The 14443-nt window shown below is 34.7% G+C and overlaps 3 protein-coding genes and 1 long non-coding RNA gene across 5 annotated transcripts; 3 read left to right on the top strand and 1 right to left on the bottom strand.

Annotated features, from left to right (window-relative positions):
• Positions 1-687: 687 nt before the first annotated feature.
• LOC113503920 (aldehyde oxidase 1-like) lies at positions 688-2468 on the top strand (the record flags this gene model as incomplete). Its single annotated transcript, XM_026886064.1, has 4 exons — positions 688-749; positions 895-1049; positions 1631-1791; positions 2354-2468. Coding segments are annotated over exons 1-4 (474 nt in total), but the record flags the coding sequence as incomplete, so codon positions are not given.
• A 550-nt stretch (positions 2469-3018) lies between these two features.
• On the top strand, positions 3019-7379 carry LOC113503919 (xanthine dehydrogenase-like). The gene is made up of 11 exons (XM_026886063.1): positions 3019-3026; positions 3220-3322; positions 3694-3821; positions 3929-4216; positions 4407-4568; positions 4826-4954; positions 5101-5585; positions 5828-6011; positions 6087-6282; positions 6355-7118; positions 7305-7379. Exons 2-11 carry the CDS (start codon positions 3244-3246, stop codon positions 7377-7379), a joined length of 2490 nt encoding a protein of 829 aa, XP_026741864.1. The 5' UTR covers positions 3019-3026; positions 3220-3243.
• Positions 7380-7437: 58 nt separating this feature from the next.
• LOC113503854 lies at positions 7438-8844 on the top strand. The gene is made up of 3 exons (XR_003401519.1): positions 7438-7490; positions 8139-8252; positions 8791-8844. It is a non-coding gene; the product is annotated as an uncharacterized LOC113503854 (long non-coding RNA).
• Positions 8845-9319: 475 nt separating this feature from the next.
• Positions 9320-11245, bottom strand: LOC113503801. 2 transcript variants are annotated; one of them, XM_026885900.1, is made up of 4 exons: positions 10912-11245; positions 10306-10593; positions 9639-9932; positions 9419-9561 (listed from the first exon to the last, which is right to left on the bottom strand). In XM_026885900.1, exons 1-4 carry the CDS (start codon positions 11193-11195, stop codon positions 9510-9512), a joined length of 918 nt encoding a protein of 305 aa, XP_026741701.1. In that variant the 5' UTR covers positions 11196-11245; the 3' UTR covers positions 9419-9509. The 2 variants fall into 2 exon arrangements, with proteins under 2 accessions (XP_026741700.1, XP_026741701.1); XM_026885899.1 differs by having other exon boundaries at positions 9320-9932.
• Between the last annotated feature and the right edge of the window lie 3198 nt (positions 11246-14443).

Below are 14443 nucleotides of genomic sequence, written 5' to 3'. Positions count from 1 at the left end.
TTACAAATATTTGCTTAGCATGCAATCATGCGTGATAAATAATAAAAATAAATATTATACCTAAAACAAAAACCGCTGTGTCTGCAAGGAGAGTGCTAATACAATATATTCTTTTAATAATGATTCATGTTAATTGTTGCTAAGTATTTATTTATTTAATTAAGCTAATAGGTATAAATTCATTCAATTATTGTTCAACTACAGGTTCTCATTTCATATCACGATTGAGTGAAAATTCTGTGAGGCATGATTTATTTTCGAGTTTTTTTCTAATTTTTTTGCATTTTTTAATACCGCTCAAGAAGGCGTCCGATGGTTTTTTTTTGCTTTATGCCTTTTTGTAGTCATACATGTTGTAATAAGTTACTATAACTGTATAAATGTCTTTAATTAACCTTTTAGAAACTGATTCGTTAATCTGTATTCTGGCAACATCGGTTTTTTATATAAATATTCATTTTACAATTTAAATGCGAGTAGCTTTTTTATCTCGGAATCATCACTTTACTTTTTAATTCCTATAGCCATTGTTCTGAATGTTCATATAAAATTATTTCTAAGTGAGTTCATCGTGATATCGTAGTGAATTACCTTAGTAGTACCCGTCGGTGGAATCGTCGCATGTTTCATTATTTTCATTGTTATAATGCATTTGTGCAAATTGTAAACTATTGCAGTGTGTGTTGGTCTTCAGCATACGTTAGACATGGATCGAGTTACTTTCAAAGTTAATGGTGTGGAGTATTCCGGTATGTTAAAAAAAATGAAATTCGCAGCGTTTTGTTTGTGAATTTCATCTATTTATTTATTTATATATATAAATATAGGTTGATAAATAATAAATGCATAAGGTGAAAAATTCACCTTTACAAAATTTTATTCATTTATTTCTAGTTGGATGTGAAGTATCTTCAAATGTAATGCTATTAGATTATATTCGAGGATGGCTGGAGTTAAAAGGGACTAAATACATGTGTCGGCAAGCCGGTTGTGGCGCGTGCGTGGTGTCCGTGCGAAAACAGGGAGCTTTACCTTATTCCATCAACTCGGTAAGACTCCTTAAAATAAATATAAGCAAAATTTTTAAAAAAATCTGATGGAGTTTCTAGACTTTTTTTGCTCTGAGAAAGCACCGGTGCGTTTCTCTCCTACCCAATTGCAGGGAATATGTGAAATGTAATTACAATACTAAGATCTCTGGCGGAAGGACATTCTTTTGCGGAGCCCAACCATGACTGGATGTAGAGTTGCGCAGGTTTTTCCACACTTGGGTTCCAGATTAGCCCATTTTGATTATTCGTTGGTGGTTTTGAGAGGCACTCAGTCCAGTAATCACTTCTCCTCAAGGGCTGTTGTGACGGTACAGGCCCCTGAGAGAAAACTCGGTGGACTGAAAATTCCTGACCTGTAATCCTTTGATATTGATAGACTCATCTGAGTCCCTTTCGGTCACAGGCCTATGCCCAAGGATAAGCTTAGATATACAGGACGAGAGGACAGCCTCGTTCCTAGCAGGATCCATGATGAGCTGGAAACTAAAAGTTTCAATACTATGTACCACACATTATTATATAAGCATTAAAAAATTGAATGACATTATAATCAATTGACAATTAATCTTTTTTCAAAGTGCATGACACCTATCACCGCTTGTCATGGCCTAGACATCACTACTATAGAAGAAGTAGGCAATAGACGTAAAGGCTACCATCCTCTGCAGACAACACTAGCTAAGTACAACGGCTCCCAATGTGGGTACTGCTCACCGGGATGGATCATGGCTATGTACAGGTTAGTCAATTCTGCATTACATTGATGACTTAAAAGGCACCTTCTTAAAACTGCTAGGTCAAAACCCGCAATGAAGTCAACACCAGCGATGGAGACGTTCCGTTTCCAATTCATGTTCAGTAATGATTCATATAAGATATCATTAAAACCGGTGCCAATTTTAATAAAAGTTAAGACTTGTGGAAGCCCAATTTCTTCCAATTTATTGGAAATGGAAGAAGAAAAGAAAGTAATGAAATAAACTCAATTAGAAATAAGTGTTTATCGCATTTAGTTCAAATTATTTGTCAACTAGTTATGTACATTTAATTGTAATGGTGTAAATTTCAATGTTCCTTTAACTAATATTAATGTTCTTTCACTGCAGCTGCTGATAATCATATATTTAATTCGTAACATTATAATTAATGCTAATTATTTTTAATTTTATTTTGCCAACTGGTTTTTTTAAACTTTTAATCAATTTAAATACTTACCACAACCAATTCGACACAGACTTTACAAAAACCGTCACTATTTTTTTTTAATTTAGATATCTCATGAAAATGTATTTACCTTACAGCCTCCTCCAGAATCAAAAAGATATGACTATGTTGGATTTAGAGCAATCGTTAGCATCCAACATATGCAGGTGTACAGGCTACAGATCAATTTTGGATGCCTTCAAAACATTTGCCACAGATACTCCTAAAACGATAGAAATCCCTGATATTGAAGACTTGAGCATTTGCAAAACAAAATCTTGCAACAAACCTTGTGATGAAAATGATTGGTGCGTTGTAACTATGAATGATTTGAGCATTGACGATGGAATAGTGAAAATTAATCTTAAAGATGGAAAGTTTTGGTACAGAGTCACTAGAATAGTTGATGTATTTAAAATTATAGCTGAAACGAATGCTTCATATAAACTTATTTGTGGAAATACAGCTAAAGGTGAGATCCATGATCAAGTATTATCTTTTAATAAGTTAAACAGAGATGAATATGTAGTTATTCTTCCAGGCGTTTACCCGAACGATGATATTCTGGAAAATCCTGAAATACTAATAGATATTAAAGAAGTCCCAGAATTGAAAGGTTATATTTTAGATCAGAACCTTATCGTTGGAGCCGAAAATACTCTTAGTGAGTTATTAGACATATTTGAGGCAGTTGCTAAGGAAGAATATTTTAGCTATCTCAATGTTTTACACGATCACATTAAATTAGTAGCCCATGTAGCAGTCAGGAATGTAAGTAATTTTATTTTCTGTTGTGTTGTTTAGTTTGTCTGTGCATCATAGCTCCCGAACAGATTAAGAGATTTCAATTTCGTTTATTTTGTATTAAAGCTGAATTATAAGCGAGTGTTACTTTGACAGGTTGAATAAAAATCGCTCGAGCCTTTAAAAATTGTGGCGGTGAAAGTTTACGTTTATGTTTCAGGTAGGTTCCATTGCAGGCAATTTGATGACAAAACATAGGCACAATGAGTTTCAGTCTGATATATTTCTCTTGTTTGAGACAGTTGGTGCACAGTTAACCATCAGTAAGTTTTTTTTGTTTATAATTATTAATCGTCACGCCAAACCCTCTGTGGGCGACGTGGCGCAGGTAACATCCCCGCGTAACAAGCATTTTGTGAACGTATGCTAGATCTGAGTTAGAGTTGTGTTGTGCAAATGCGTCGAATGTTTGAGAATTCTCCGGCACAAAAGGAATGATTTCCTTAGTCGTTGGATAGAATTCCAGAGTCGTTTTTTTACGAAATGGAAAAGAGAAATTATTTAGTTGAACGTTGCGTTAATTTATTTGATAGGAATACTTGTAGTTTTCAAGCCAAGAAAAATCATCAAAATAATTATGAACACACAAAAATACTTTGAATCTTATTCTAACACAGTAAAATATTCTTTTCAGTGTTTTCAAATAATAACGCACAAATTGTAACAATGACGCAGTTCCTAAAAATGGACATGAAGAAGAAACTTATTAAAAATGTGATGCTACCACCGCTGAACAAAACGTATAGACTCACGACTTTCAAGGTAAGCCAGGGTAAGAACTGACACGAGTAGAGACAGCTTAAATGACTCTTAATTTGAAGGCACAATATTGATATTTGCGACTCATACAATTACAATTCTCTTCTTAGGTGATGCCACGGTCTCAAAATGCACACGCAATAGTGAATTCAGGATTTTTATATAAATTGACTCCAGAAAATATAGCAGTTCAAGCAAGAATAGTGTTCGGTGGATTATCACCATCGTTTGTCAGAGCTTCATCAACCGAAAGGTTTCTTATAGGGAAACCGTTGTTTAAAAACGAAACTTTACAAGCTGCAATAAATTCTTTAAAAGATGAACTAGTTGTAACTGAAAATCCACCTGAAGAATCTGTTGCTTATAGAAAAAAGTTGGCTTTAGGGCTGTTTTATAAGGTAGGAGTAGAATTATAACTGCTCGATAGTATTATTAAGCATGAATTAAATTACGTCAAAGTTGTAAAGTTGGAACTTGGTTACAACGTATTTTATGATGTGCTACAAGAACAAGTTTATTGTTACAATCTTTATCAGAATGAAGCAACTTTAACTCTTCAGTGTTAAATTAAATATTAATTAATTTCAGGGGTTATTAACTCTGTGTCCAGAGTCCATCATTCATCCAAGGTACAAATCAGGAAGAATTAAAATTCATGAATCTCGACCAGTTTCTAAGGGCCAGCAAATGTATGAGACTGATCCCAGCACATGGCCACTAAACCAGCCCATACCGAAGATGGAAGGACTGGTATGTATTAACTAAAGCATTATACATGCAGAGAACACTCAACTGAATAGTTTGGTCTAGAACAGTGTTTCCTAGCAATGTTTCAGGATTAACCGCCGCTCGATGGTTTGGCACATATAAAAAGAAGAAACAAAATTAAATCGTCGTTTGAGCATCTCAAATATTTTTTACAAAGAAAAAAGTTCTTACCTAAAACCATTTCATGGAATTTTTAGTAATGAGTGGAAGAAGTGAAACAAAGTAATTACATTTTTCAGATTCAATGTGCAGGTGAAGCAATGTACACAGATGATATTCCGCCATTCCCTAATGAGGTTTACGCTGCATTTGTCCTGTCTACTATCGGAAAGGGTCAAATATCATCTATAGATGCTACAGAAGCTCTGGCAAGTGTATAATGATTATAATAAATAATTTGTAAAAATAATAATCTGACTTTTAAAACACACTGCCAGTTTTTATTTTAATATTTCAATTAAATACTTCATCCTTTACAGTATCGTCAGCTAAATTTTTGGAGTGTTTGTTACAGAATCACCCAGGAGTTATAGCTTTCTTTTCGGCAAAAGATATTCCTGGCTTAAATTCCTTTACTCCAGCAGAAGATGAAAATTACCAAATGAATGAAGAAGTATTTTGTAGCGGTGACGTCAAATATTACAATCAACCTGTAGCATTAATAGTTGCCGATAGTCAAGAGACAGCTAACCTAGCTGCCAACTTTGTCAAAATTGAATATATTAATGTCGGAAAACCAGTTGTTGATGTGAAATTGGCTAAAAAGGATCCTAAACGGAATAAATTAAACAAAGAAATTAGAGCTACCCATAGAGGTCAGGATATAGCCAAAGTAGTCAAAGGAGATAATACTATTTACGGACAATACCACTTTCCATTGGAGACGTTGGTTAGTGTGAGTAAACCCAGTGAAGAAGGATTAGCTGTCTACGCAACTACTCAGTGGACTTCAGCCATACAGTTGATGGTTTCAAGAGCATTAAAACTTGATCAGAGCAGGTATTCAAATTCTTACGGATGAAAAAGAAAACAGTAATAAAACATTTAACAAGCTACACAGGATGTTGTTAAGTACATCCTTAATGTCACTTTAACTTAATGATAATGAGCAAATAACACAGTGTACCGACTTAATATTAATTATAGTGATAAAAAACAAATTTATTTTTATCCAAATCAATCGAGTACACGTCTCATGAGAATTTTGTCGTTAAAATTATTCAGAACACATTTATTTTTAGGATCGACGTCCATGTTCGTCGTATTGGTGGCGCGTTTGGCATCAAGATATCACGGATCATACAAACAGCAGTAGCAACTAGTTTGGTAGCAATGAAGTTGAATATTCCATGCAGGATTATACATCCTTTAGAGACCAACACAAGAGCCCTAGGAAAACGGTTTCCTTGTTCCAGCAACTTCGAAGTAAGATTTCAAACAAAACTTAAATTATGATACTCAGTTAGAAAAATATTTTTACCGATAAGAGTTTTTTTTCAGGCAGGTGTCAATAAATATGGCATTATTCAATATGTCAATCATGATGTTTATGAAGACAATGGTTACGAGCGCAATGAAATCATATCGGATTTTGGGGTCATCGAATATAACAATTGCTACAATGACACTATATGGAATCACAAATGTATCGATACTATCACAGATACTGCTAAAAACACATGGGCAAGATCACCAGGTGAGAAATTGACTATAGTATATTATTTTTTCATATTTACAGTACTAATTTTTCCTCTGATTGCAATTTAAGGAACTATGGAACAAATAGCTGTGGTTGAACTAATAATGGAACAGATTTCTTATGAACTATCAATAGATCCAGTCCAGATACGCTTAAAAAATTTAGACCCAAAACACAGTGACCTTATAGAAATGTACCAAACACTGAAAACAAATTCAGATTATGAAACAAGAAGGTTAACGGTCAATAGATTTAATATGGAAAATAGGTGGAAGAAACGAGGTCTAAGGTTTGTTTTTCTTAGATGGGAACATATTTATGCAAGGTACTTCGACGTCAACCTCGCAGTGTTTCAAGGCGATGGAACAATTGTTATAAGTCATGGGGGTGCAGAAATAGGCCAAGGAATTAATACTAAAGCGGCACAAATTGCAGCCTACATGCTAGGTGTTCCAATAGATAAAATAATTATCAAAGAAAACAATACTATTGTATCACCAAATTCAAATGTATCTGGAGGTAGTCTCACGACTCAAAATATTATCATGGGAGTAGAAAAATGTTGTGTACAGTTGCTAGCGAGACTCGAGCCAATCAGAAAACAAATGCAGAACCCATCTTGGGAAGAATTGATAAAGAAAAGTTTTGAGAAGTATGTCGATCTGCAAGCTCACGGTTTCACAGGAGAAAATGATATTCAGAATTATACGGTTTATGGAGTGACACTGGCTGAAGTAGAGATTGATGTGTTGACGGGAGAATCTGAGATATTAAGAGTGGATATACTGCAGGATGTAGGCAGAAGTATTAATCCTGCGATTGATATTGGCCAGGTATTTAAAATCTTTTTATAAACTTAGCGATATTTCCGTTTGCTGAGAAATTTCTTCCATCTCTATTGCAACGTTCGGTTCACATGATAGAACATTACTGCTTCTTATCACTTGCACGTAACATTAATTTTGTTTAACATACTTAATAGGAGTATATCTTTGTAATATTTACATTTCAGGTTGAAGGTGCCTTCGTCATGGGACTTGGATACTGGACCAGCGAGAAACTGGTTTACGATTCCAATACAGGAGAACTTTTGACAGATCGTACTTGGAACTACTTTGTACCACAAGCGAGAGACATACCACAAGATTTTAGAATATATTTGAGAAAGAAATCTTATTCTACGAAACCAATTTTTGGCTCCAAAGGTACTTGGTTACAAGCCAGTGTTTAATAAACATGTTATTATACAGGTTTGCTTGCCGACTGCTATAAAAAGGTCTCTCATTTCTTTAGTGTAACAATCTTTTTAACTTTTATACCAAAAACAAATGTTTAGGGAAACATTTCCCTAAAAATATACATAGTCGACCATTAATATGGTATGAAGTTGTATAGTGTTGTCACACAACAATGAATGCCATTGAAAACAAAAAATAAACTTGAGAAATGCTCGAAAATGCTTTTCTAAAACAATTTCTAGTGGGAGATTAGTATTTTAACCGTGAGAAATAAGGATAAGGGGCTGCTGTTAACTTCCTTGGCACAGTGCCCCCGATAGCGACAGCTTGCAAGATCTACTTTATTCTAGTAATGTATATAAAATAGGTTAAGCTATTTCTGAAATGTTTAAAATTTGTCTCGTAAATTGTGTACCTATTTGGGAAAATGTCGAAGAGAAATTTGGAGTTGAGATTTCCGTTGCTCTTGAACTTCAAAACTTTTAAGGTATCTTAATAAAGATACATTTTCTTAAATCCAACTTTAATCTTAGGAAAAATTCGGTACATTGAAAAATCACAGATTCTTAATACTTGATTTACCTTGATCTAACTGATAAACTTTTATTTTGACAGCATGCAGTGAGCCTCCAATATGTATGACGGTATCAATTCCTATCGCCATGAGAGAAGCCATAGTATCAGCAAGGCTAGAAAGCGGCTTACCTAGCACTCAATGGTTTAGTATCGGTAAGTGATGTTTTTCTTTCCCCAAATTCCTTCCTAATTTCATAAGGGTTACCGCAATGCTTTTTTTTTCATACTGCTCTTAAAAAAGCTAACATAAGATTATATTACATTAGAATATTCTTTATTGTACACCATGTAATAACAGGAGTGATTCTTAGAACATGGTAAAATGGCCAGTATTCCTATGATACTTCTAGAATCTCCTAAAATTTGAAATACTTCTTAAATAATTCTTATTTGACGTGATTAAGTATTCATGTAACATTTCCCGTTAAAAGTTTTTGTGCTTCTGTGGCCTTAAGTAGCTGAGATATAAGTAACACGGCAGGCATCTACTAGTCAGCTTAAACACGATCCAAACTCGCAAGTTGAATTAACAAGTAGAGCAGCTTTCGGAAGATTTTAATTACTTTTGCCTTTACCTTAATTATTTCGAAACAGACATAAATTATTGCTATTTACCCGCGGCCTGATAGGAAGGGGAAATCTTGAGTAAATTACTTTTAAACTTATCTGATATTTTTTCTTCTCGTTACAGATGGTCCCTACACAACAGAGCAAATATGTTTGGCGTGTGAGACGAAGACAGAAGATTTTAAATTTAATTAAATGATTTATGTTTTTCTTACTTTTTTCATTATTTGGGTGCATGAGATGCTCATTTACACATTTCATCTCGATAAAATAGGACTAATAAAAACAAACAAGTCCACGTCTTCGTAAAATAAATTCTCTTACAGGAAGAGTTTAAGAATCTATAATAACAATATATTTTAAAACCTATGCATATTACGGTGAGAATGTGGAGATGGAAAAATCATATTTCCATGCGAGACAATGATGTAGACTCTCGATATATTGCAACTCGAAATTGCACGCTATTTTTCTTTTTGTAAAGACTCGAGTATAGTTGCCTCGTAAAGGTACTAAAAGAATATTTGCCTTTATTGCCTATTCTAAAATAGATCATAAGTAAAATTCACGTTAAACAAATGAAAGTACATTGTAATTGTCGAATTATGCCGGAAGATTTATCTACAATGACCTTCTACAATTAGACTCAAAAGTATACAAAATATAATATTTATTATAATGTAAATTCTTCTACTCTAAAATAAGCATACATTTTAAACAATACATTACTTTAAGACTATTCTTTACTACGTTTCGGATGGCTTGTCGAACGTAGGAACAACGACTTCCACACTATCTACTTTCCTCTGAACCGCCTCTAACTCTTTCAATTGCCTCTCTCTATCAGCCTCCACGCCTCTTCTCTTTCTGTCTCCGTCGTCTAAAGCAGCACCTTCTGAAAATGCAACGTTCTTTCTTATACTTTTTACATCTTCTTTTAATCTCACTTCAGGAAAATTTGTTTGATAGTACTGTCTACTGTTGTGTATGATTCGTTTCGGTGTTTTCTTGCGTCTCTCGTTTGGGTCCATGCCACTCACGAACAACTTCCTGCAAGACGGACACAGCTTCTGTTCATAAGACCTCTTGACCTTGAACTGTATCACTGGGTCTTCACTTATCTTGTTGAAATCCGGAATTTTGAGACGATGCTCGTCCTTCTTTGGACAATTGAAGCAAAAGAGTTTTCTCTTTTTATTTCTCTTCGGCTTCGTGATCTCTGATTTGTTATGGGAAAAAAACGGGAACTTTATATGTTTGAGTGTACTGAAACAATAATACACTGTGTTACATAATGAACAATGATTGAAATCAAATACGGAGTATCAATATCAGCAATGCAGTAAAATTGTTCACCCTCCTAATCCTAAAGTTTATCGAATAGTGAAAATACAATCTCATAAATTAAGGTTTCCATAATTCCATAAATATCCTTAGGACTACCGTTTTGATTCTTGCCTCATGTATTAATTGCTGTAATACTAGTCACTACTCGTGGCAAAAAACATCAAAGGGGTCAGTCAGATCGGCAGACTCTGCTTGTAAAACACTTTAACTTAGCTGCATCTGGTTAGACTGGAAGACGACCCCATCATAGTTGGGAAAAGTTTAGGCCGATGAAGTAAAGTTTTTTACTTACCATTTCTTTTCATGATTATGCACTACATTTTGGTCCATTAGTAGATCATCTTTATAAATGTTTCTAAATTTCTCATGTCCATACTTTTCACTGTGCAAGTCATCTAACGAGTTATAATTCACATGTTTTGGATTGATTGCGTCCTTGAATAGTGGCGGGTTCATGTTCAAATCTGGATTACTGTCACCGATGTTTAGGTAGTCAGGGCTTTTCTCCCTTTTTCTATTACCCTCGTCAACATTAAAACCGATCATGGCACCATAATCGAAACTTTTTGAGGTACGTCGCCTGAAAAGATGAATATTATTTTAGTTTAGCACTTACTTATATTAACTTTATAGAATAGCAGTGACTGGGCATTGTCTATAGATTATCAAAACCAAGCCACAAAAAAAATTAGGACCTTTATTTAACATATTTTGTGAAGTATACACAATTGTATTAAAGATTTATCTAAGCCTGTTCCAGATCCCACTGTTGGGCAAAGGCATCCTTCTTTCTCATCCAGGCCTCTCTGTCTATATAGCACAATACTATAGCACTAAATTCATAAAAACCATAAGGGAGTAAACCTATACCTCTGCTAACATCACTTATAATACTTACCTTTTCTTATTGCGGTGTCTAAATGATTCGTCATCTTCAACGGCCTCTTCCTCCGGTTGTATAAAACTTGCCACATCAAACTCCACTGGACTCCTGTCATAATCATACTCCTGACGTATCAGACTCTTCCGTTCTTTTGACCGTCTCACCTTTCTCTCTCTGTCTCTCCTCACATTACGCCCAAATTTATTTAGATTTCGTTCTGTAAGTTCGTCTAAATAATTATAAGAAATTGATAACTCGATACATAATAACAAACTTAGTAAATAAAAGTATCGTAACATCGTTTCGTGACATGACCGTGTGACATGACAGTGGCACTTTTAAAACAAGTATATGGCTTTGATTAAATTCTTATCAGAATTTTTGTGGAAAAGAGTTTTGTTTGTCTTGAATGTTGTCAATGCTTCGGGACAAATCGCTATTTGGATAAGTGATATTAGTTCGAAATCTCAAAGTGAATCTAATAACTATTAATAAATAAGAAAAACATGCTAAAATAAATAATATATATTGTTTTTTCACTCCTGAGACAAAAGAGGAGTATTCAATTTAACGTGCCTTTCTGTCTGACTGTCTGTCTGTGGTATCATTATGCTTTAAAATCGGAATTATTATGCTCAAGTGTTCTAAGAAGTGTTTGAGAAACATCGGTCGCGCCATTTAAAAATTGTGGGGAATAATTTTTTTGCCATCTGGGATTTCTAATTATTACTGTCTTACAGCTAAGAAAAGTCCTAGAAGCAGTTTTCATTAACAGTTAGTTCGAAAATAAACTGCTCAGCCAGAAATATATCAACCAATACGATGTAAACACAACATCCGCAAAACCAAACACAAACATTACCCAAAAAATCCAAAAAGCACCAAAAAAAATAAACACCTTTCTTTCCACACAAGAAAATTTCTTAACCCGAATAAAATTTACACTAAAATGCGATGTATATTCAGAAGGATGGATCTTCTTCCGCGGTGTTAGTCGCATAAGTTATTGTGCCCGTTTGTCCATGCCAGTGGGAAAGGGTTTAAGAAGCCAGCATTCGTCGGGCTTATGTGTATAACGAAAGAGGCTATGCGTTGAATGCACTTGTTTTTTTCTGAAGGTGGTCGATGGAAGTAAATTAGAAAAAAATATACGGTACACTATGTTTGAGGACTCGGACACTCGCGACATAGATGTTTCCGAAGACATGGACTTAGGTTAAGGAAATTCGTTGAAATCAGATCAAAATTCGTCGATAGCCTTTTTTTTGGCACCCTCAAACATTTTATGACCGGGCAATTGTTGCCTAACTTTGATTTTTATCTTTATTCAGAAATACATCGAAAATGTTTAAATTATTCAGCTATCATCATGCATGAGATTCATCCCGAAGACGGACGCACTGACAGTCATCTAAGTAAGAGGTTTACCTTCTACCATAATATAAGTGTAATTAAAAAGAGATAGGATTTTGAAGAATGGCGAAACATTGCAACGAGACATGCAAAACATGTCACATGTTATAGAATTATACCTTCCGAGATGATAAGTGACCTAAAATAGGGTCAAGCTACGCAATGACTTATACCAGCCGTTACTGAAAAATGAGCGCGAATCTGTTACCGAACCTTTGTAATATTATGTGATTTTTTTGGAATCCTAAATGTATCGTTGTAACTATTCCTATATATTTCTTGTTTGCGAAGCGGATCATATTGCAAATTTAGTAAAAAAAAGTGTTTGCCCCCCTGTGTAATTTAACCCTGGCGTCGATGCGTGTATTTCAGTACCATTCAAGTCACATTCACAAAGATGAACTCAAAACACGCATTCGCTGAATTCATCACACAAATACTTGTCCTATGCGGGGATCGAACCAGCGAAACGTTTTTACAACTCACCTATTAAAATCCAATTTATCTTATCATACCTTAGATTTTTTATCTACGAATTATTTTCGTAATAACATACACGTAATAACAAGTAAAATATATCATTCAAGTAGAAAAGTATAAAATAATAGTACTTGGACAATTGACCATCGAACCTGCACCTACGTCCACACAAATCCGTACATATAACCCCAAAGCAGCCATTCGACACATCTAATGAGTATCTACTTGAAATTTTAACAGAACATCTGAACAGTACAGTAATAATCATGACTTCCCCCAAATTCAGGCTCCACACGTGCTTGCAGTAACGCAGAGCAATCAAGTAAGCGAATTAAGCGGTTATGTCCAATAATAAGATCTCGTAGTGAACACGTCACATGGATACGCCCTGCTGTTAATAAGATTCCGATCTTAGTAAGGGTTCGCGAAACGGGGACGATACGATGTCGGAGGGGTTCAAATTTTGCCAATTTATTTTTATTGTAATTATGATTTGATAGTCAAATACAATAACAATGGTAAAATTTAGAAAGGACTAGAACCTTCTACTCCTGACTATGGCTACTAAGCTACTTAAGGCACTGAGAGATTTTTTTGATGTATCGTGACACATCTTACGGTATGGCGAGTAGCGTTTATAACCAGTATTTTATTTGTATTTATTTAGTGTTTGTACTTTATCCTCAATTTAGTTGTGTCTAGAAATAAGGCCTTAATGCATCTTTCGCACATTCTATGGAAATAACTAACTGTTCAATACCAACACAGATTAATCATTCAATTTAAGAATTCATGTCGAAATCGTGTCAACTAAACATCTCCTTCAGTTATTAGGCAGCAATAGACTAATTAGAAGAGGCAACTGTCCTGAGACATACGCTTTTGTATATGAAGGTGTAATGTACTGAGGGTACACATAACTAGGGTCTGGGGGCCTACCATCACTTCTTAAAGTAAGACTGATACAGACACTGCTCTACAGTCTGTAGTGCGCTGTCTCGCTTCCACACTGCAAAAGTAACTAATGGTTTTCTGTAATCCCGACTGCCTTCCAATAACGTGTTATGCACCCTCTTATTTACACTTTCTAATGTAGCCTCATGGTTTTGGAGATGCATTAAAGATTTTATTTGAAATGTGAATCTTTATACTTTATCTTGGAACTCGGAACTTACAGATTCTGGGATCGGCATTTTGAAACTGCGCAACTAAAGTCATTATTACAACGTTTTAAAAGTACCTGAAAAACGGCCTAGGTACATTGACTTGACAGAAAAAGATTCTGATTTTGGTAATAACAACATTTTAATGGTGACGTTAAATCAGAGTAGCTCAAATATTGAAACACCTTTTTATATCACTAAGAAGTTACAAACTGTCCTTGCTAACCACGTTGATCTCAGCATAGGGTAACGCAGTATTATCGTGGACCGAGTGTCCGAAAAAAAACACCCAAAACTCCCAAAAATATTCACTCTGATCAGTAAAAGTAGCAACGCGAACAAAATACTCAATTAGTAAGGTAATTTAATTAAAGAGAACATAATGAATTCAAATTATATGGGCGCTAGCGTACGTTGCGCGTTCGTTTTAATTACCATATTACATAGATGTTGATGAGGCTCAGGGGTTTTTTGTGTTACAATCACGGTAT

This window comes from Trichoplusia ni, chromosome 20 (assembly GCF_003590095.1).
Source record: "Trichoplusia ni isolate ovarian cell line Hi5 chromosome 20, tn1, whole genome shotgun sequence".
NCBI lineage: Eukaryota > Metazoa > Arthropoda > Insecta > Lepidoptera > Noctuidae > Trichoplusia > Trichoplusia ni.
Note: the sequence above shows the minus strand (reverse complement) of the source record. Positions and strands in the feature narration are given on the sequence as shown.

Coding starts and splice junctions, on each gene's coding strand:
- LOC113503919 (XM_026886063.1), top strand. CDS start 3,244: ATGACAAAACATAGGCACAATGAGTTTCAGTCTGATATATTTCTCTTG. Junction 3,822..3,928: donor ATAGACTCACGACTTTCAAG/GTAAGCCAGGGT, acceptor TTCTCTTCTTAG/GTGATGCCACGGTCTCAAAA. Junction 4,569..4,825: donor TACCGAAGATGGAAGGACTG/GTATGTATTAAC, acceptor TACATTTTTCAG/ATTCAATGTGCAGGTGAAGC.
- LOC113503801 (XM_026885899.1), bottom strand. CDS start 11,195: ATGTTACGATACTTTTATTTACTAAGTTTGTTATTATGTATCGAGTTA. Junction 10,594..10,911: donor AGACACCGCAATAAGAAAAG/GTAAGTATTATA, acceptor TCATCTTTTCAG/GCGACGTACCTCAAAAAGTT. Junction 9,933..10,305: donor CATAATCATGAAAAGAAATG/GTAAGTAAAAAA, acceptor TTATTGTTTCAG/TACACTCAAACATATAAAGT.